Raw genomic sequence first — 20,872 nt, 5'->3', positions numbered from 1 at the left:
TACAATAGAGCAGGGGGGGCACTTAAGTCAAATTGAATGGAGTGTGACGTCTGGGGGACTGCAAAATGTAATTTGCATCAGTTGTAATCCGCTTAGGTTATAAAACGGAATAGAAATGTTAAAAATAAATACAAGGGGAAAAGTAGACCGTGCCACTAATCTTAGCAAGGGATGTTGATATTCCTTAAGCATACCTCATCACATGACTCCAATCCTACCTTTTCCATCAATGCAGTATGTAACCTTCAGAGCCACTCAGTCTGAAGAGCAACACATGCAGACTTCATATCTCGCCACTATCCCTGGCTTTTAGTGTGTGATCTTTGTCATCAAATTACATAAAGCTGTAATTATCTTCAAATGCAGCTTCTGATCCCACTTCTTTCACCAGGTTACAATCTGAGCTCACCAATGGCATTTATTTTTTGTTCTGTTTCTCTTTTAGAAAAAGATTACCGTGTGTCTCAGGGACCCTGTATTGGCAAAGGAAATGAGCATAGAGAAACTCACCACTGTTATGAATGGACAGGCATGTAATTTCACTTTCCTCTGCTTGTTGAGTGTCTTTTGCACAAAAATGCTAGTACCTGTTCTCAAGCTATGTCAGTCTGTATTTGTTTTTGTGTACATGTCCTGACCCCCACCAAAAAAAAAGCAGCGAGACCCTCACTGTATTGGCATGTCCCCCTTCTTCAACTCCCTCCACAGCCTATACCCATATCCCCACTAAGCTAATTTAACCTACCCAGTATCCATGCAATCACATACTCGTATGCCCCTACCCAAGCACTTGGCAAAAATAGCCTATGAACGTAATGAATCTACTTACATAAGCTCTGTGTAGACTCATACACAGTAAGCCAGATACTTCGTATAAACTGTATTAATTAATTAATGTATTCATTCAATTTTCTATACCATTCTCTCAGGGGAGCTCAGAACTGTTTACATAAATGTATTCAGGTACCTAAGCACTTTCCCTGTCTTTCCCAGTGGGCTCACAACCGTATTACCGTGAGGTAATGTACCTGAGACAATGGGGGTGCCCAAGGTCACAAGGAGCAGCATGGGATTGAACCCACAACCTCAGGGTGCTGAGGCTGTAGCTTTAACCACTGCGCCACACTTTCATCCAAACACACACTATATTCACAGCCACAAATTTCCTGTAGTAGAATCTTCAAGATTATTAATTTTGAAAAATCAGTGACAGATATTTAAAAATTCTGCCACAATCATGTGGCACATGTTGTTAAATCTGCATATATTCATAAATTTCTATATAGCTACATATCAAATTGTGTTGCTTTTTGAATAATTTCTTTTATGCCTTTTTGCTCTCTTTGACTCCTTTACATATATTTTTAAATAATAAAGTCAATTTCAGGAACATCGTCTCTCCACACTGTTTTTGGTTTTTTTGAACTCTTTATCTGTGAATCGTCCAGGGTCAATTTCTTTGTTTTCATTCAGAAGGGACGTAACAGAAAAGCTGTTTAGCAGTTGATGAGGATAATTTGTATCCTGTACTCTGCTCTCCCCTTAAACACTCTGTGATTTCTTTCCCATTGTTGAAATCTCTTTATTGAGATTCCCTAAATGTCCTGTTTCAATAGTATCCTTCAAGGATACTGCACACCAAACTGTGGAGGGGTGCCCACACACATTAGTTTAAAATCTGCTCTATCTTCTTTTAAAATGTTAACGACTGCAGTCTGGTTTCATCCCAGGTAAGGTGGAGTCCGCTCCCTAGAGTATTGCACAGTTCTTAACAAATCTAAATCCTTTATCCCTACACCATCATCTCAACCATGCCTTAGATTCCAAAGCTTTGCTTGCCTCTTGGGTTCTTCATATGGGATGGGGAGCATTTCTGAACATGCTACCCTGGAGGATCTGGATTTCAGCTTTCTACCTAACCCTTTCCTCCTAAGTAGAGCTCCTGGAGACACATCCTTAGTATGGGAGGATATTACGTCCCCTGGTGGGTAGACCCTTGCTACAGGATTACTTTCTGTTTCACCAGGGTGATGTTTTCCTTTTAGGAGACCTCCCTCCTCCAAGGCAGCAAAGGGGCTGCCAGACTGGAGGTGGGACTTCTCTACACCATCCCTATAGATCTTCTCTATGTACCTCTCTTTCTCCCTCAGCTACTCTAGCCTCAAGAGAACAGACTCATTCTCTGAGAGCTAGGAACTCTTTGTATTAAGCATGCACACACAACCTCTGGCCAACTGGGAGACAATCGGGCCCTGATTCTATAAAGTCCGCCTAAAGTTAGGTGCTGAGATTGGCACTGATTCTATCAAACTTAGGCACCCATTATAGAATCACACTTAGCTTTGCTTAGGTAGCCCTCAGCATCCTAATATTTAGGCATCCCCAATTTATGCCAGGGTTTTCTATACTTGGTTAGGCACCGATATCGGAGCCTAACATCACCTGATTCACAAAGAGACCCCTAACGCAAGAGCATACCCATGATCTTCCACTAACTATACCCACTTTTAGTCTAGGCACTTTTGGCAAGGTGCCTACTTTTTATAAAATCGAAGTTTTTGAGTTAAGCATCTGACTTTCAATTAAGTCCAGTTAAAGCCAATTATAGACTCGGAGGGCCAAAATGCAAAAAACTGTTCCCCCGTCTTCAGAAAAGTCAGAAATAGAGGGGGAAGAGTGTCTTGATGTGCTGGACTGCACCAGATTTAGCACCACATTGTGAGAAATATAGGGAAGCCACTGTCCTCACCAATATCAACTCACCAGGTCTTAGTTTCCTGTAGCAATTCTGCAAGTAATGAGAAATTCTGCATGAAGGGACATATTTTGTGGCCCTTCCCATGAGCATTAAATTGCAGGAAGCTGGGGGCCATGATTATATTCCCTTTGCTTCTGTTTTAGAATAACCTGTTCTCCTGCCTGACAGAACCAGAGAACCAGCACTTCCAGGCTTCACTCCAGCGCCTCAGTTGCATTGGGCAGGTAAGTACAAATCCCTAGCCTGTCTACTCCAGAAACCTTCCCTCAGTTCTGCTGCCTCACTGCCTTTCAAGCACTTGAAACTCATAGATAAATGTTATTTTTGTTTTAATATGTATATGTTATTGTTATGCATTCTGTTCAGTAGCCAGCTATAAGTGCTTTTGCTTTGCTAACATGAACTTTCTTGTTATGGTATTTGACACCAAATTTCTATTACATAACAAACAAAACAAGAAGGAAAAGCATGCAGAGCTTGGCCCATGGAATTCTTTCCAGTCCCACCATGTATGTGTGTGTAGCTATGTTTTCTCTGTGAATGTCTTTCAGAAGGGAGGTACAGGGGAAGGGGGTGAGGTTTAAATGTTGAAGGTAGAAACAAAAACATAAAAACTGACGGCAAATAAGGGCCACGGCCCATCTAGTCTGCCCACACTAATGACCCTCCCCTACCTTCTTCTGTGAAGAGATCCCACTTGACGATCCCATTTGGTCTTTAAATCAGGCACGCTGCTGGCCTCAATTACCTGTAGCGGAAGACTATTCCAGCAATCAACCACCCTTTCGGTGAAGAAATACTTCCTGTTGTCACTATGCAATATCCCGCCCCTGAGTTTCCCCGGATGTCCTCTTGATGCCGTGGGACCTTTGAAAAAGAAGATATCCTCTTCCACCTCGATACTGCCCATGAGATATTTGAACGTCTCAATCATGTCTCCCCTCTCTCTTCGTTCCTCGAGTGAGTATAGCTGCAATTTATCCAGCTGTTCCTCGTACGGAAGATCCCTGAGTCCTGAGACCATCCGGGTGACCATTCGCTGAACCGACTCAAGTCTCAGCACATCTTTGTGGTAATGTGGCCTCCAGAATTGTACACAGTATTCCAGATGGGGTCTCACCATGGATCTATACAATGGCATTATGACTTCGGGCTTACGGCTGACGAAACTCCTACGGGTACAATCTATGATTTGTCTAGCCTTAGATGAAGCTTTCTCCACTTGATTGGCAGTCTTCATGTCTTCACTGATGATTACCCCTAAGTCACGTTCTGCTACAGTCATCGCTAGGGTCTCACCATTAAGGGTATAAGTCTTGCATGGATTTTTGTTGCCAAGGTGCATGACCTTGCATTTTTTGGCATTGAAACTTAGTTGCCAGGTCCTGGACCAATGCTCCAGTAGGAGCAGGTCATGCGTCATACTGTCGGGCATTGAGTTATTGTCAGGCACTGTGCTTTTGTCTGTTGTGCTCTTGCCTACTATATTGCATAGTTTGGCGTCATCGGCGAATAACGTAATTTTACCTCAAAGCCCCTCAGCCAAGTCCCTTATGAAGGGAGTTGGCATGGTAATTGTAAGGGATGGTAATTGTAGGAGATGGGTAGTTAGGTAGGAATAACTGAGGACAGTTTTGGCACTATGATAATTTAAGCAACAGGTTCTTGAATTAATATGTATGTTTAGCACTGCTATCCGTTTATATAGCAGTGCTGAATGTCTGTACTGACCAGTGACTGCACCAGCAATATGGGCTCTTTTTATAAACTGTGGTAGAAAGTGGCCTTAGCAAATCCTTCTGCTGGTCTTTCCTGTGCACTAGGGCCATTTCTACCACAGCTGGAAAATGGCCAATTTTCCATTTTACGAACTATTGACCATGCGCTAATGTCATTAGCATGTGGCCACAAACAAAAAATCAGTGCATGAGCCCTTATTGAAACCTATTTTGCTAATTCTGCGCTAATCAGTGTGCAGCAGTGCTGATGCGCTGATTAGCAAAGAAACGCCCAGTCTCCGCCCCCAGACATGATCCCCAGTCAAAAAATAAAAAATATTTTTTTAGCAAGTGGACAGTGCATGCACATCTGAACCTTACCACGGGATACCTCATCATGCCCTGTGATAAGCATGTGTTAGTACTTACTGCAGGTTATTGTTTATTGTAAGCGTCTATACCACTGCTAATGACTTGGGGAGTCAATTCAGAGTGGTTTATATGAACTTTGTAATGGTAATACAATACATGAGTTTGTGTTTCCTGGGATGGTTTTTAATACAGACATTACAGATAGATTAGTAAAAGGTCCCCTATATGTTTTAGTTTAGGCATCCTTTGGCCCCCGATTCACTAAAGTCGGGGATCGTTGCTAAACCTGTTGACTAATTTTATTTTATTTTTTTTAATTTTGCATAATAATGTACAAGATAACTCTTGCCTCAGAAATACAGAAGAAAATAGAAATCAATAAATATTTAAGTAACAAATTATCTCCTTAGACCACAATAAATTAAAGTAAAGAAAAAAAAAAAAGGAATTGGCATAGCAGAAAGTTCCCATAATTTTATAATGCTGTTCAAAACATTTGCTAAAATCCCCCAACTGACAACTTCTTCATATCTAGGAAGACCCGCAACTGCTCGGGCAGAAAGAATACATATTTAACGCCTAGGTATTTAACTATACATTTACAGGGATAAGCCAGGAGAAAACTTGCACCTAAAGTTACTGTTTCAACTCTCATGGCCAGAAACATTTTCCTATGTTCCTGCATTTTTCTAGTAACATCTGGGTAGATCCACACTTTATTCCCCAGAAATAGAACTTGAGAATTCTGGAAATATTGTCTGAAAAATGCTGTCATATCTTGCTCTAAACAAAGGAAACCAATAAGATGGCTCGCATTGAAGTTTCAAGCAAGTCCGTAAGGTTCAAAGGTTCTTCAACAATTGAGTTTGGAACATCTACTTCTGGAGTGGCTCCTATTTCCTTTTTCATAGATATATAATATATATGGTTAACTGATGGGAAAATTTTCTGGGGAATATTTTAGAACGTCTGTCAAAAATTTTCTCAATATTTCCATAGGAGACGCACCAAAAACTTATGGGAAATTCAGGAGACGTGCATTGAGCCTACGGCTATAATTCTCTAATTATTCTACGTTTCTAGTAAGTGATATTTTATCTTTAACTATTCCAGTGGATAAAGATTGCAGATCTTCAACCTTCTCTTTAACTTGTTTGACCTCAAGTGCAAACTGTTCCTTGGTCCCTTCAAGTTTTTCTGCCAAGGTATTCACAGTACATACAAGAGTTGTAATCTCCTAAGAAGACTTGTCGACGGACGAATTAAGCTTTCAGAGCATTCCATATGCTCTCTAAGGTTACACCGGAGAAGATCTTGAAAGAAGCGGGGTAATCACTCCCCTCTGAATCTCATTGTTCCTCAGTAATTCTAACTGCTTCTGCCCCTGCAAATGGGGTGTCCCTCGCGAGATAAATTTTGTGGGGCTCCTCCAATACAGATGCATGGAACTCCAGGCATGGTGGAGGAGCAGCTACCAGGGGGGTGAGAGAAATCTCCCAGTCTGAGTCGTCGGCTATTCCCTCTGGTTCCAGTTCGGAAACTCCCAGATACGGCAACATACTCCAAAATAGAACATTGTGCAGGGGTTGATGTCCGAACTGCAAGGGAATTAGTTTGGACCGTCCCCTTGTGCTTCGAATGTGGCATAACTGTTTTTGAAGCAAATTGTTGTTCATTCTCAGAGACGCCATCCCGAAACTGCCGATATCTTGGATCTCAACTCCGAGGCCAGGTTGGCTAATTTTTAAAAAGAAAAGTCCATAAGCCATTATTAAAATGGATTTGGGAAAATCCACTACTTATTCCTAGGGTAAGCAGCACAAAATCTGTTTTACTCTTTGGGATCTTGCCAGGTACTTGTGAACTGGGTTGGCCAGTGTTGGAAATAGGATACTGGGTTTGATGGCTTGAGGTGATAGCTCTGGAGTAATCTGAGGAAATACTTTTTTTAGGAAAGGGTGGTAGATCCATGGAACAGTCTCCCAGAAGAGGTGGTGGAAACAGAGACTGTGTCTGAATTCAAGAGGGCTTGGGATAGGCATGTGGGATCTCTCAGAGAGAGAAAGAGATAATGGTTACTATGAATGGGCAAACTAGATGGGACATTTGGCCTTTATCTGCTGTCATGTTTCTATGTTTCAATGCTTGTTTGACCCAGTGTGGCAATTCTTATGTTCATATTTAATTATGTTTAACTATATGTCTATTCATAGTTCCAGGTGATATACAAAACAAAGTTACAATGAATTGTATATAAAAATCCATATAACAAAAGCAATATAAAAAAAAATAAAGCACATAAAATAAAAATACAATGTGATGAGCATGTGTTACATGCTGTGCAAGATTGATGATTTCCACTTCACTTTTATCTTGTGGATCTTCTTTCAATTTAGATCATTTTTATACCAATTGAGGAAGGTTTTTTAAGCTGAAACATGGACTGTGTTAGATCTGCACCTCATATTGTCCCTGGTTTACTGAGTTTATATTACTTGCATTACTTGATTTTATTTGATTTTAATACACCTTGGCACTTGGGCTTTTATGCATCAATAAACTTTTACATCCATGGTGCCTTATTTTTGTTGTGATATATAGAACATTGCCACTCCCCCTGCTGCACACTTCCTCAGAGTCAGAATAATATTAAGGAAGGTATGACACTCCCTCTGGTGAATTCTCACTCACAAAGTCAGAACAACTAAGAAATATGAGACCCCCTCCTCAGGAAGGGAGGAGGGGAGAAGAGGAGACCAGGAAGTAGCTCTGAGAAACATAAAAGGCAGAGCTAGAGAGAACAAGAGCCCGAGGAAGGTGAAGGTAGGAGCAAGAGACTGACTGGAGGTCAGAACCTGTTCTCAAATAAAACCTGGCTGAGGTAAGCCACTAATGTATTGCAGTCTAGATTTTATTCCCTGTCTGGATAGAGATAGACCAAATGGGGAAGAGCTGTAACTAGCCCTGTGTTTGGGGTGGGGCAGCTGGGAACAAAAGAAAACAAATTGTTGCAATGCAGTGTGATATTTTATTTTGTTCCTTAATAAACTTTAACTGGTTCCTGAACCTGTAGAGCAACAGGCTCAAGGTGACAAAGAAAATAAAGTTAATTCCTTGTCCATATAAATATAGTGTCCTGAATGTATGTGTAAACTCTCCTGGTAACCTTGTTTCAACCATTTCACTTATGGAGGCACTGCTGGGATCCTGAAATTCCTGAAAACAGGAGTTGACCAACACACCTACTGGACTGGGAGAGGCATTATTTCTTTAAAGGGACTAAAAAGGGTAGCTTTGCCCCAAAGCAGAGTCAGATTGAGTATAGTTAGAGCATAACAGGCAGGAGATCTTTTTGTATTGTGTTTTTTCTGGCATACACCAGGCAGCAAGGTAAACCTGGACTGAAGAAAGCTTGGAGAAGTTGATTCAGGTGTTGGTGGAGGGGTAGCAACAGTTTATGCAAGTTCACGTGGAAAAGCAGTGACGGTAACACCAACAGCAGCAACAATAACAACAAAGGCAGCAGTTTATGCAGACCCATTTGGATCCACAGTAGCAACAATGGTTTCAAAGGCTATTAAAATTACAACAGACCCCACAAGTACAAGCAGTTTCAGCTCCTCAGGCACCCATACAACAACCTTCTCTTCCTGTTGCAGTACTGAAGAAAATGGTACCAGAGGATGGCCGAGGCCATTTCCTAACAAATTTTGAAAGGATTGCTCTTCCTCAAGGCTCCCCCCATCTCCTTCTCTGTTCAATATCTACATGGCATCACTGGTACACATGTTATCTGACCGAAATTTGAAATCCTACACATATGCAGATGACATTACAATCATCCTACCTATTACCTCACTGACACAAGAGACAGAACAACACATCTCATCTGTACTCACCAAGGTTGAACAATGGACTATGTGGTTCAAACTAAAACTAAACCCAGAAAAAACTAAGTTTTTCCTTGCAAGTCCAAACCACAAACTAACGACTACCACCCTGCAACTTAACGGGCTTACTTACCCAATCAATTCCACCATCAAAATTCTCGGAGTCATCCTGGACCGCTGCCTGACTTTTGAAGACCATACCAATGCCCAGGTCAAAAAATGCTTTCACACCCTCTGGAAACTCCGTAGTATCAAACACTACTTCGACTTCCCCTCCTTCAAACTGCTGGTCCAGTCCCTAATCTTAAGCACCCTAGATTACTGCAACATCATATATTTGGGTTCCTACAAGAAAACCATTAAACGTCTGAGAATCATTCAGAACACCGCCGTCCACCTCATCTATGGCCTCAAAAAGTCAGATCATATTAGCCCTTTCTACAGAAAACTTCACTGGTTGCCAATAGAAGCAAGGGTCATCTTCAAGTTCGCCTGCCTCTGCTTCAAAACCTTAACTGGCTCATCCCCGAAATACCTGTCACGCCACTTCGTGTTTCCTGGCACCACCTGCACACGCAGTGCCCACCTGTTTGCCTACCCCTCCCCAAAGGAATGTGTCTACCAAAGATTCCTTGACAAAACTCTCTCATTCCAAGCTGGCAAATGGAATGACTGCCTGACTGCCCTCATCTCATATGCTCCGTCCTACCTATCCTTCAGGAAATCCCTCAAATCCTATCTCTTTGATAAATTTCTCTAACTCCTTCCCTCCCTGCCATACTACTAAGCACTACCGTTTCCCCTTCTTTTCTTGTTTTCCCATTCCTCTCGCTGCATCCCAATGTTACTTCATTTCCTCCAGTATTACCTATCCCCTTTCGGCACTCTCTTGTAATTGAAATTGACTACTAATGTACTTGACAATTATTTCTCTGTATCTTCGCTATATATGCACAGTCTCTTCCCCTGTAAACCGCTCTGAACTGTTTGGGGTATAGCGGTATACAAAAATAAAGTTATTATTATTATCTGGGTGGTCAGAGGGCACATGGCCAACTTATTTTGGGAATCTGCTAATTGGTAGTAGTCAAACTACCTTCCAGGAGGTTAACCCCATAGGAACAGCAATCTATGTAGAGGTGAAGGCCGCCTGCTGGAGAGAGCGGGATGCACACAGGAAGGCTACTGGCAAAAATTCCAGAAAGCATCTCTACAAGAAAGAGAAAGCCCCAGAGCTTCTTGTATAGACTTAAGGAGGTAGCCTGAACTGGGGGGAAGATAGGCCCAGAGATAATAAGAATTGTACTCTTGGAGCGGTTCCTGAATGGGCTACCCCACCCCATGCGAAGGTGGGTGTGGTGACATCCAGACTTAACCCCGGAGGATGCAGTTTTACCAGGCAAAGTCCGATGATGAACTCCATAACAGAAGAGTAGAGTCCCAGGAAGAAACGAGAAAAGGCGCAGAATCTGGGAAGTCAAGGGACTCAAAACATATCTTTTAACCTAGGGTCTCCAAGAAGAGAGTTGGAATGCAGGGGACTTTCGTCACCCAGAAACCAAACCCTTCCAGGAAGGTTGGACCAAGGGAAGCCTCCTTCACTCAAACCACCCTGACTCTTGTGAGGCCAGGGATAGAACCTGAACTTTCCCCACCTATTTTGCATTCAGAGCCAAGGGCCATATAGCAAGAGACTGCCCAAGGATGAATGAAGATGCCAGGGATGTGAATATGGTCACTCCTCATTCCAGTTATGTCATGGAGACTTCTCCACCAAAAGGTCAGACTCACTTATTGAAGTAGAAATAAATGGGAATCATTACCAAGCACTAGTAGCTTCTGGCAGTGTGAAGATTCTTGTACAATAAGACATTGTCAATCAACTGCAACTAAAATATGACTGGACCGTATTGCTATTGTGTGTACATGAGGAATATTGACAGCATCCTAACATCCCAGGTGACCCTCAAGACTCTGAGCAGCAACTGGAAGCAGCAGTTTTGCCCTGGCTTCCTTACCCAGTTGTGGTGGGTTGGTACTTTCCGCAGCTCAAAGCCGTCTAGGCTCAACTACCTACAGCTTCCCCAGGAACCCCAGAATTTGCAGAGTCAAAGTCCTACCTGCAGCAGAGGGAAGAGAGCTTTACCCAGTGACAAGAGTGGATAGCCTGTCTGGAATCCTTCAGTGCAGCATTGCAGAAGCTGGCAAGAGAGCTCAAGAAGTAGGGAAAGTACAGGATCTTAACCTGATTGAAGAGGAGCACCGAGAGAGGGCTTTGCTGGAGATTTGCGGGTCATAAGATGGCTGGAAGTGATGGCAGAAGAGATGGAGAATCCACAACGCCACTGGAGGGACCTGCTGTGACAACTGCAGACCCAAAGACAGTGGCAAAAGTTCAGGCTTCCACAAAGAAACAAGAGACATCCACAAAACACACCACATGGAGCCAGTTCCTGGACACAGGAGTGTAAAGTTCAAATGCTTTATTTTAAATTTAAAATTACACCAACGAACACTGGAGCCTAGAAGAAATGGAGACAAAACTAAAGACTCTGAAAAGAGAGCTGATATGGCAGCAGTCAAGGATTCAGGTGTCAAACAACCAGGTTGCCATGAGTGGTTGTGTGATAGGAGGCGGCACAATAGAACCCCTTCGAGGGCCATATGGATTCTTCCTCTCAGCTCTTTTTGGGAGATTCCCTAGCAGCTGCAGGAGCCCAACCTACTAGGATGGAGCTAAGGGGGAGGGTATATGAAGGAATATATAGAACATTTCCACTCCCCCTGCTGGATACTCTCTTACAAAGTCGGAATAACACAAAGGAAGGTATGGCACCCACCCTGGTGGATTCTCACTCACAAAGTCAGAAAAACTCTATAAAATATGAGCTCTCCTCAGAAAAGGGGGGGGGGGGAGAGGAAATGAGAAGCAGACCAGGAAGTAGCTCTGAGGAACAAAAAAGCCAGAGCTATTGCGAGAGAGAGACAGAGAGCCCTGAGGAAGGTAGGAGTAAGAAACTGATTGGAGGTCAGAACCTGTTCTCGTATAAAACCTGACTGAGGTAAACCACTACAGTCTGGATAGAGATAGACCAAGTGAAGAAGAGCTGTAACTAGCCCAGTTTTGGGGGAAGGGCAGCTGGGAGCAAAGGAAGACAATTATTGCAATGCAGTGTGATATTTTATTCTGTTCCTTATAAACATTAACTGGTTCCTGAACCTGTGGAGCAATAGGATCAGCCTGACAAAGAAACCGCAAGGTAATGGCGGAATAGAAATCCCTAATGTAATGTAATGTAAAATAAACTTCATTCTCTATCCATATGGAAATAGTGTCCTGATTGTATGTGTAAACTCTCTTTGTAACCTTGTTCAACTATTTCACAGAGCATCCTATATAATAAAAGGCTAACTCGCGCATGCGCACTCCTATTTGTGTGCTTCCATGATCTGTAGTTCTGTGGCCGCATGAGTGCGCATGCGTGAGTCCCCAGCCTTCTTCCCAGCACCTACCTTGGCTGTCAGCAGCGGCGCCTCATCTCCTGTGGGGACCTGATGTGTGCTGTGTCCGTCCGTGGCCGCGGCTTGAGGCGTATGCGCCAGTTAGGTGCATCGGGCGACAGGAGCAGCGCTGGCGGCGGATGGCGGGAGGAGGGCTCATGGTCCTGCCGCCGCTGCCGCTCCTGTTCACAGCGGCCTGCACGTCGCCGACTCCCTCTCTTCCCGCAACAACCACTACTGTTCCTGTTCAAAGCGGCCTGCTCAGGTTCGCGGACGGCTGTAACGAACCTCGCAGGCCGCTCTCCACATGGTAGCACGTTCCCTCTTTGGGCGGAAAGATGTGCTGGAGGGCAGACAGCTTTGCTCTGCGGGGGAAGACAGAAGGGGGCCATGGAGAGACAGGGAGAAGGAAAGAGAGCTTCTTTGGAGGGAGGGGTGTGCTGGGAGGAGACAGCTTTATCTGGGGGGGAAGACAGAAGGGGGCCATGGAGAGACAGGGAGAGGGGAAGGGGTATGCTGGGGGCAGACAGCTTTGCTCTGGGGGGGGATGGGGGAATGACACAAGGACACAGACACGAAGAATGACACACAAGAGGCCAGAGAGACAGCCAGCGTCCAAGGAGAGACAGCCAGTGTCCAAGGAGAGAGAAACAAATAAACATAGACAGACAGACAGCGGCCAAGGGGAGAGAGAGAAAGAAAGAAAGACACACACACATCTATTCTAGCACCCGTTAATGTAACGGGCTTAAAGACTAATAAAATAAAATCATAAGATAACACATAATTGTTCCCTAATAAAAGTATTAATAAACAGATTTCAGAACAGCCAAGGCTCTATAATAGCACTCACAAAATTGATAATCATACTGAGAGACCCTGGGCAGGTCACTCAGTCCTCCATAGCCTCAGGTACGTTAGATAGACTGTGAGCCCACCGGGACAGATAAGGAAAAATGCTTGAGTACCTGATTGTAAAAACCGCTTAGATAACCTTGATAGACGGTATATAAAAACCTAATAAACTTGAAACTTGAGATACATAGCAACAAACTATGCAATGGTTTCGGCATTTTAATTAGTATATAAAGGGACTCATTTTCAAAGCACTTAGATACACAAAGTTACCATATGAGTATTAATCTATGTGGTATTTTATGTGTCTTAGTGCTTTGAAAATGAGCCCCAAAGTATCACATGTAAAGGTGCAAGTCCCGTAGCTTTAATTTCAGCATTTTCTGCTGCCATGCAGGGACCAAATAGATGATAGAGAGAAGACTCCAAGTTGCTGCTCCCTTAATCTGAATTCTCTGCCTCAGCTATGCTCACTCACACCAGTGGGAATATGGTTGATAAGAGATGGCATATTCAGCTTTATTGTATTAGTGCTGGGACATCAAGGGAGAGAACACTACTATTTTCTACACTTTGCCAGTAGCCTATTGAATTGATTCCAGGATGAGAAGCCAGATGATATTTGTAATATTTATCGGCTTGCTTGAATAGTGGTGAGATGCTAATTTTGTCACTTCTCCCATGGCTTTAAAATCAAAGGAGACCAGGGTTATGCTTATAAAATAATCAAAAGCTCACTGTGGAGACTAGTAAAAACAATCTCTTTACTATTTACAGCATACTAGAATTCCTAATTTGAAGAGGTTTTTAGGCAAACAAAGGATAGCACCAATACTATTTAGAAATCCTCTTGATTGCTTGGAATATGCTGGGAATTGAAGTACTAAACAATTCATCCACAAATCAAATCACAGAAAATATTTCTTCACTCAATGTGTAATTAAACTCTGGAATTTTATGCCTTTAGCATTGTCTGACATTTTTTCTCATTGTCCCATCCTCTACAGTCCCACCTCTACAGTCTTCATAAGGATAGTCAATAAGAAATAAATAGTAGTAAATCTCAAAAGCATCAACTAAGAAGAAAAAAAATGTCAGACAATGCTAGAGGCATCAGCCATTAAAACGTTAATAGTATTAGAATGCTTGAAGGCATCAACCAATAGAAAATGATAATGAGTACACTACAGAAAGGCTTGAGTAAATGAAAAGTGAGTATGATCAAGCTAAGGCATAAGGCAACAAAGAATGAATATCACTGGATCCTGTTGCAGGCAACAACCATAGGAATAACTGGTGTAATATTTTATTTTGTTACTTCCACAGTATGCCAAAGACCATGGAGTACGTGTTTTGGTGGATGCGGAGTATACATACATAAACCCTGCACTGACTTTGGTTACTATGGCAATGATGGCACAGTGCAATCAGTTAGAGCCCTGGATTTGGAACACCTACCAGTGCTACCTCAAGGTGACTGCTGTCTCAACTGTGGGGAAGGAGTCTTAGACTGGATGTGACTGGGGAATGAGAATGTTGCTGGGACTGGGTTGCCCAAGTGCATCTGTGTGTTTAAGTTCTCATTATATTGGAACTTGTTACTAAATCCTTTTGCTGTAGGTTACTTGGATTATTTGAATGTTCTGATGTGTGCTTATTAGGTGTTTTATAAGTATTATGCTAACGTATTATATCTCTCTTATTTGAATTTCAGTTCTGTTAAATATATTTTTTAAACTGTTCCACGGTAGCCCTATTATTAGGTCTCAATGTACTCATTTTGAGTTTACCTCATTCATTGCAATTATGTTTAAATTTGGTCTTTTTACTACTGTTATGCTGTTAAAATTGTAAATTTTATGTTGAATTGTACTTGCTGGACACCGCCTTAGGTGAGTCTCTTCATAAAGGTGGTTAACAAATCCCAATAAATAAAATAAAATTGTAAACTGTTGTGATGGTTATTCCAAACAGGTATATCAAGCAAAGTAAACTAAACTAAACCTGTGGTATTAGAGCGGATGTAAGGCCCTATCAGTTAAAGTATCTGAGAATGGAACTAAGAGATAGATCCTTTGCTTTGTGGTTTCTCATATCTTTTAACTCCATATTCTTTGCACTCTGCAGGAGTCATATGACCTTCTCTGCCAAGATGTGGCATTTGCTGACAGGTTGGGCATTTGTTTTGGCGTGAAGCTTGTTCGTGGGGCATACATGAATAAGGAACGAAAACTGGCAAAGGAGAAAGGCTACAAGGACCCCATCAATCCAGACTGGGAGACAACAAATCGGAGGTGCGGATAATAGGTGGAAAAAGTAGCTGTTAACAGTGATCAATTCAAAGCAAGGGAAAAGTAGGGCAATAAGAACTGTCTGATAAAGGGGGAAAGGAATTAGGACTTGTATACCACCTTTCTGGAGTGAGTTTTGAAGGAGACTCCAGAAGACAGAACCTAAGCACACTACCATGCAGGGCTCTGGGTTTCTGACCCAGAAATATCTAAGAAAAAGGACCATTTAAATTAAATGATTAATTTATGGAGCATGTATGTTGGGTTTTTATCTGCCGTCGTTTACTATGTTTGTAGTTTTACAACCACACTCAAAAGCAGTTTACATACAGGTACTTCAAGCATTTTCCCTATCTGTCCCAGTTGGTTCACAATCTATTCAGATGTGGGGTTTCTGACCCAAAGTTATCCAGCAGTCTTTTAATGCTGTGTGTGGAGCTGCTGGAGCCTGTTGATTATTGGAGGTTCTGCTGTTAGATAGGAGGTTCTGCTGTTTACTGGGAGGTCTAGGTTTAGTGCAATTCATATTGGTTGTGCCTAATCTCCTTACTGAGGACAAGAATTTTCTTTAGCCATGGCGTGGGACTGAATGGAACAAAAGATAGACATTTGCATTATAAAAGCAAAAATTGCTATTACCTGAATCGTTACACACAAATTATAGACTCAGGTTATTCATCTGTCCCTGCAGCTATCAGCATTCCCTGGACATGATGCTAGAGCTTATTGGAAAATATGGAAATCGTTACAATATAATTGTGGCAAGTCACAATGAAGAGTCTGTGCTTCATGCAATGCAGAGGTGAGAGGGTGAGATTATTATTACTGTTATGGGAGGGATTCAAATAGGAGATTTATGGAGAATATAAAGGTTGGGATCTAACTGAAGTAGTATAGAAAATCCCAATTTGACTCATCTCCTTCTCATTATAGGATGCGTGAGCTGAATATTCCCCAGAATGGAGGTGTTGTGTGCTTTGGACAGCTGCTGGGCATGTGTGACCACATCTCCCTCACCTTGGGTACAGAAGCACCCTACATCCCTCTCATTTTCCCACTGGAGAAGCTGATTCTGTCTTGAAAGATCTGCAATTCATCAATTTCAGTTCTCTGTTCTCGTCCTGAACACTATCATCATTCTCCCTACTTATATTCATTCTCTCACAATTTTTCCCCTCTCTGTTATCTCATTTGTCAGTGCATGTGGAATGATTATCCTTTTTTCTCCTCTTGTCTTTGCAGGTCAAGCTGGATATGCAATCTACAAATCAATCCCATATGGCTCTGTGGATGATGTTGTCCCATACTTGGTCCGCCGAGCTCAGGAGAATCAAACCGTATTGCAGGGAATCCGCAAGGAGAGAGATCTTCTACGCAAGGAGCTGAGGCGAAGAATCTTCCGAAGGAACTAGAGGCTGAAGAGTTGCTTTGGTGGTCACCTCTTATCTTGCAGACTGAGCACCTTCCTCAGCCCTTTCTCTAAGCATCTATATCCTATCAAACCTACTTCTTACATAGCTATGCTCTCCTATCATTCCCAACCTTTCCTCAACCCTTGTTCCTTGACCATGCTTTGCCTCTCTGTAGTCTGTGCTCTTTTCTCATTTCTTTAAAAGTAGCTCTTCAGTGATATTCTCTTCATCCTTATCTTTCTCATTCCTCTTTCAGACCCTGCTGCTTAGCCCCATCCCTTCTCCTTAGCTCTGCTCTCTGGTAATTCTCTTCTCCCCATCTTCTTTCAGTCACAACTGACCATACTTTCTCTATAGGTGCCAGCCAAGAATGCAGCATTTTTTTTTTTTTACATTAGATTATATAAATATTTATGAATCGCTAAATATCGCAATAGGAGTTTAATGTAATTTCCAAGTTAATAAGAAGCTGGCCAAACCAGGAATTACAATCTTACATTAAAAATCAAAACATAAACAAATAGAAGATCTGCTCATCTGTTAGAGTGAATGAGATAGCTTGTAAACGAATAGGTCTTCAGGCCTTTACAGAAACTCTCATAAGAGGGGATAGTTCTTAATTGTATTGGAAGAGAATTCCATCATTTTGCCGCCAAATATGGAAATGATAGAGAGTGTATTGTTTTATATTTAATACCTCTAGGATTCAGAAATCTTAACCTCAGGTGATTGCTAATCATGCTATAGTTCTTAACAGATGGTAGTTCTACTAAATTCATTATGTAGTTTGGGATCTCTCCATGGAAGATCAAGAAAACCAACATACAATTTTAAAAAGGAAGCCAATATAATCTGAAATATTTTATTTATTATTTATTTTAAAAATTTATATACCGTCTAAAATTAAATGGTTTACATGGTTTACAATATTAAAATGACAACAAAATAAAAACAAATACATAGTAAAATACTCATCTGATAAAAGTAAACTTACATACAATCCTCAAGAAAATACCATAGAGTGGATAGCAGGGCTCTTGGATAATTCATCAATTTTAACTGAAATAACTAAAAAGCATCTACGAAAAGCTGCATCACCTTATCATATCATATCTTGTTGCTGAGCATATAAGCTTAGCAGCATGGTCTGGATGGTCTGTAATTTTTTGCTTATAATTACTGTACAACCTACATAAAAAAATTACAGTAATCTAGTTGAGACTAAAGAGATCAAACCAATCGCTGAAAGTGTTCTCTATCAAAGTATTGATGAATTTGTCTTAATTTTCTCATTATGACGAACACTAACCTAGTTAAAGCTTGTACCTGTGCTTCCTTCCCATGTCAGATGCCTGTCAAATATAATCCCCCAAATTCCAATTCTGTGTCTTCTTGACTCCAATCCACTGTCAAATAAAAAAGGTGACTTCTATCTGGCCATCCAGACTGCTTTGGGATTCTCTCCTCCTTACAAACATAAAATGTTACTCCTAGAAATCAGTTCCCGCTTAGAATTCTAGATGATTTGTTGAAGAGAGGCTATCCTTTCTGTAGATTACTCATGGAGACAGTGGCATAATAAATGTCTTTAGAAAATTCTGTCCTGCACAATACGGTCCCTTCAGAGGTTTTAATTGGTGCCTGCTGCAGCAGTATCACCAGCACTAGTAGCGGCAGGCTCCGTGCCACCCAGTACATGGTTGCAGTCGCCATGGGCACAGAGGCAGAGAGGAGAAGGCAGTGGCAGTGATGCTGCTGCTCTTAGTAAAGGAGATTTCTACCATCGGATAACAATCCCTAGCACAGAGCAGGTGGCAAGTGGGGCTCCACACACCTCTGCCCCTCCTTGGGCACTGTCAGGCTCCCCCACCTTAGACAAACTTGATCGATGGCGCACCACCCTTTAGGTTTTCGGAGGTTTTGTCCACAACCAGCCTTCTTCCTTCTGCCGCTGAAGTCCTAAAGAAAGATGGAAGAAAGAAAATGATTGTGGTAAAGTTCTCATCTTCCTTTGCTTATCCCCATGCCTCTAATCTGTTTAAAATATTTTTATATAATATATATTTGATAAAGGCAAATACAATATCTAAAACAATGCTTTATTATTTATTTATTTTTAGTTTTTAAACAATTTTTATTGGTGTACCAAGAAATGTCATAAAAATGGCAACTCAAAATATATTTAAAGAAAACATACCCCCACAACAGAAGAGAGCTGGAAGTGTATAATCAGAATACCACCCTTTTTGATAAAACATGATAAACTATTCTCCCCACCTTTCTTCTGCTCTCTTCTCCACACTGTTCTCCTTAGCTGTCCACAATTTATTAAGGTGCAAGGTCTGTTGCACATCTGCCCCTAGTTCCTTATTCTATCTGGTTCCAAAGCTGTAAAGGTTAGCTGTCCAGTAACTGTCAATATACAGTACAGTCAACCCTTGATTTAATGGACTAATAGGGGGAAGAAAATGTCCATTAAATTGAAATGTTTGAAAAATTGTTTCTGTGTAGGACCAAAAGTTCACTAAATATTAAATGTTATATTTTGAAGTGCAATACCATTAGTTTTCACATTAAAACCCACAGATTTAGCCATGACTGTCAAATATCTAATATCAGCGCTGTCATTATAATACATAGCCACTGGCAATTTACACTTAAAAAAAATAGGGATATACTGTACTGAACTGCATATAACTTGATGAACTCTTGACTTGTCCATTAAATGTGAAATCCATTAAATCGAGGGTTGACAGTATTAGTGAAAGAAAGTTGCCAATGGCATTCACCAGTTCCTAGCCAGTGCCCTCTAAGACTCCATTTAACAGAAAGGAGGCTGATGCCTAGCTTTATGATCAACTATACTTTATTCCCATTTACCTGTAATCCCTCCCTTTCCACTGCCTCCCCTGTCCTTACTCCTCTCCCAGCTCTCCTCCTATAGCACCTAGCCATATTGTGATTGTGAAAGAGATGTTAAAAAGGGCCCCCATATTTGAAGGTAGTGCTGTCATCATTTGGAGATAAAAAGGGCTTCTCTGGCCTTATAATGTGTGTGGCTCACTAATTGTCTAGAATTGAAGTATACATTTCCTGTCTACCAAATGCAATTTCCTTAAAAATAATCTACTACCTTTTCCAGGGATATTAAATGCTCTTGGAATATCTAGCACAAAAGACTCAGGAGTAAGCAGAACTCTTTATCCCAAGAGCATTGACATGTAATTTGCCACCTCTATGCCAAAGTCCTGAATCACAGGATAGATCCAGAAGGTCTGAAAAAAAAATGTACTGTCAGTTTTGCCTATCTTATATCATTGGGATTGCAATAAGTAAACTCTGTGTACTACACAAAAGTAACATACAGTAATTATTTTCCCAAACCTTTCCTCCCAATTTTTTTTTTAACAGATCTCTTCAATCCTCCTTCAGCTGAGAGAGAAAAAGCATAGTACAATCTTCCATTTATTTAAACTTTACCCAGGCACTTTGATGTAATAGAAACTTTTGTTTCTAATAGACTTGTGAAAGTGTGTGTGTGGGGGGGGGGGATATTTTTAGATATCCAATTAAAAGTGCTTTTTTTGCCACCAACCAGAGATATATCAAGGCATTGCTTTCTGTAGCATCCCCTATTCCCAGTATAAATAATAGAAGTCAAATCTGACCTTCTATGGTGTCCAGACCAGTCCATAATATCTATTATCCCAGGACAAGCAGGCAGGTATTCTCACTAGTGGGTGATGCCATCAGACAGAGCCCCGGTACGGACGTCTCACAAGCACGTGTTGCTTGTAGAAACTTAAAGTTTCTAGATGCCCGCACCGCGCATGCGCCGGTGCCTTCCTGCCCGGAGATCCGGGCGTGTCTCCTCAGTTCTTTCTTTTCCGCGGAGCTGAGAAGTTCAACTTCATCATGCGCTAGCTGAATTCAGTTAAATTTGCCTTCCTTGTCCGCGTTTTCGCTTTCTTTTAATTACAGTTAACAGTACTTTTCTTTTTCAGTAAAAAAAAAAAAAAAAAGAAGATTATTTCCTCCGGCGGGTCGAACGGGCCGGCCACGTGGCTCAGGCCCA

At 41.6% G+C, this 20,872-nt stretch overlaps 1 protein-coding gene across 1 annotated transcript in view; it reads left to right on the top strand.

Moving 5' to 3' along the window:
• PRODH2 (proline dehydrogenase 2) overlaps positions 1-20,552 on the top strand; it is a 41,196-nt gene extending 20,644 nt beyond the window's left edge. The window contains exons 4-10 of the mRNA XM_033946450.1: positions 446-529; positions 2,902-2,982; positions 14,421-14,567; positions 15,222-15,388; positions 16,077-16,187; positions 16,319-16,407; positions 16,628-20,552. Coding sequence (XP_033802341.1) covers positions 446-529; positions 2,902-2,982; positions 14,421-14,567; positions 15,222-15,388; positions 16,077-16,187; positions 16,319-16,407; positions 16,628-16,797 — 849 coding nt within the window. The 3' untranslated portion in view covers positions 16,798-20,552. The remainder of the gene's footprint in view (positions 1-445; positions 530-2,901; positions 2,983-14,420; positions 14,568-15,221; positions 15,389-16,076; positions 16,188-16,318; positions 16,408-16,627) is intronic.
• Positions 20,553-20,872: the final 320 nt, after the last annotated feature.

The sequence above is a fragment of the Geotrypetes seraphini genome, chromosome 5, assembly GCF_902459505.1.
Source record: "Geotrypetes seraphini chromosome 5, aGeoSer1.1, whole genome shotgun sequence".
Classification (NCBI taxonomy): Eukaryota; Metazoa; Chordata; class Amphibia; order Gymnophiona; family Dermophiidae; genus Geotrypetes; species Geotrypetes seraphini.
This window is presented reverse-complemented; position numbering and strand designations above follow the sequence as displayed.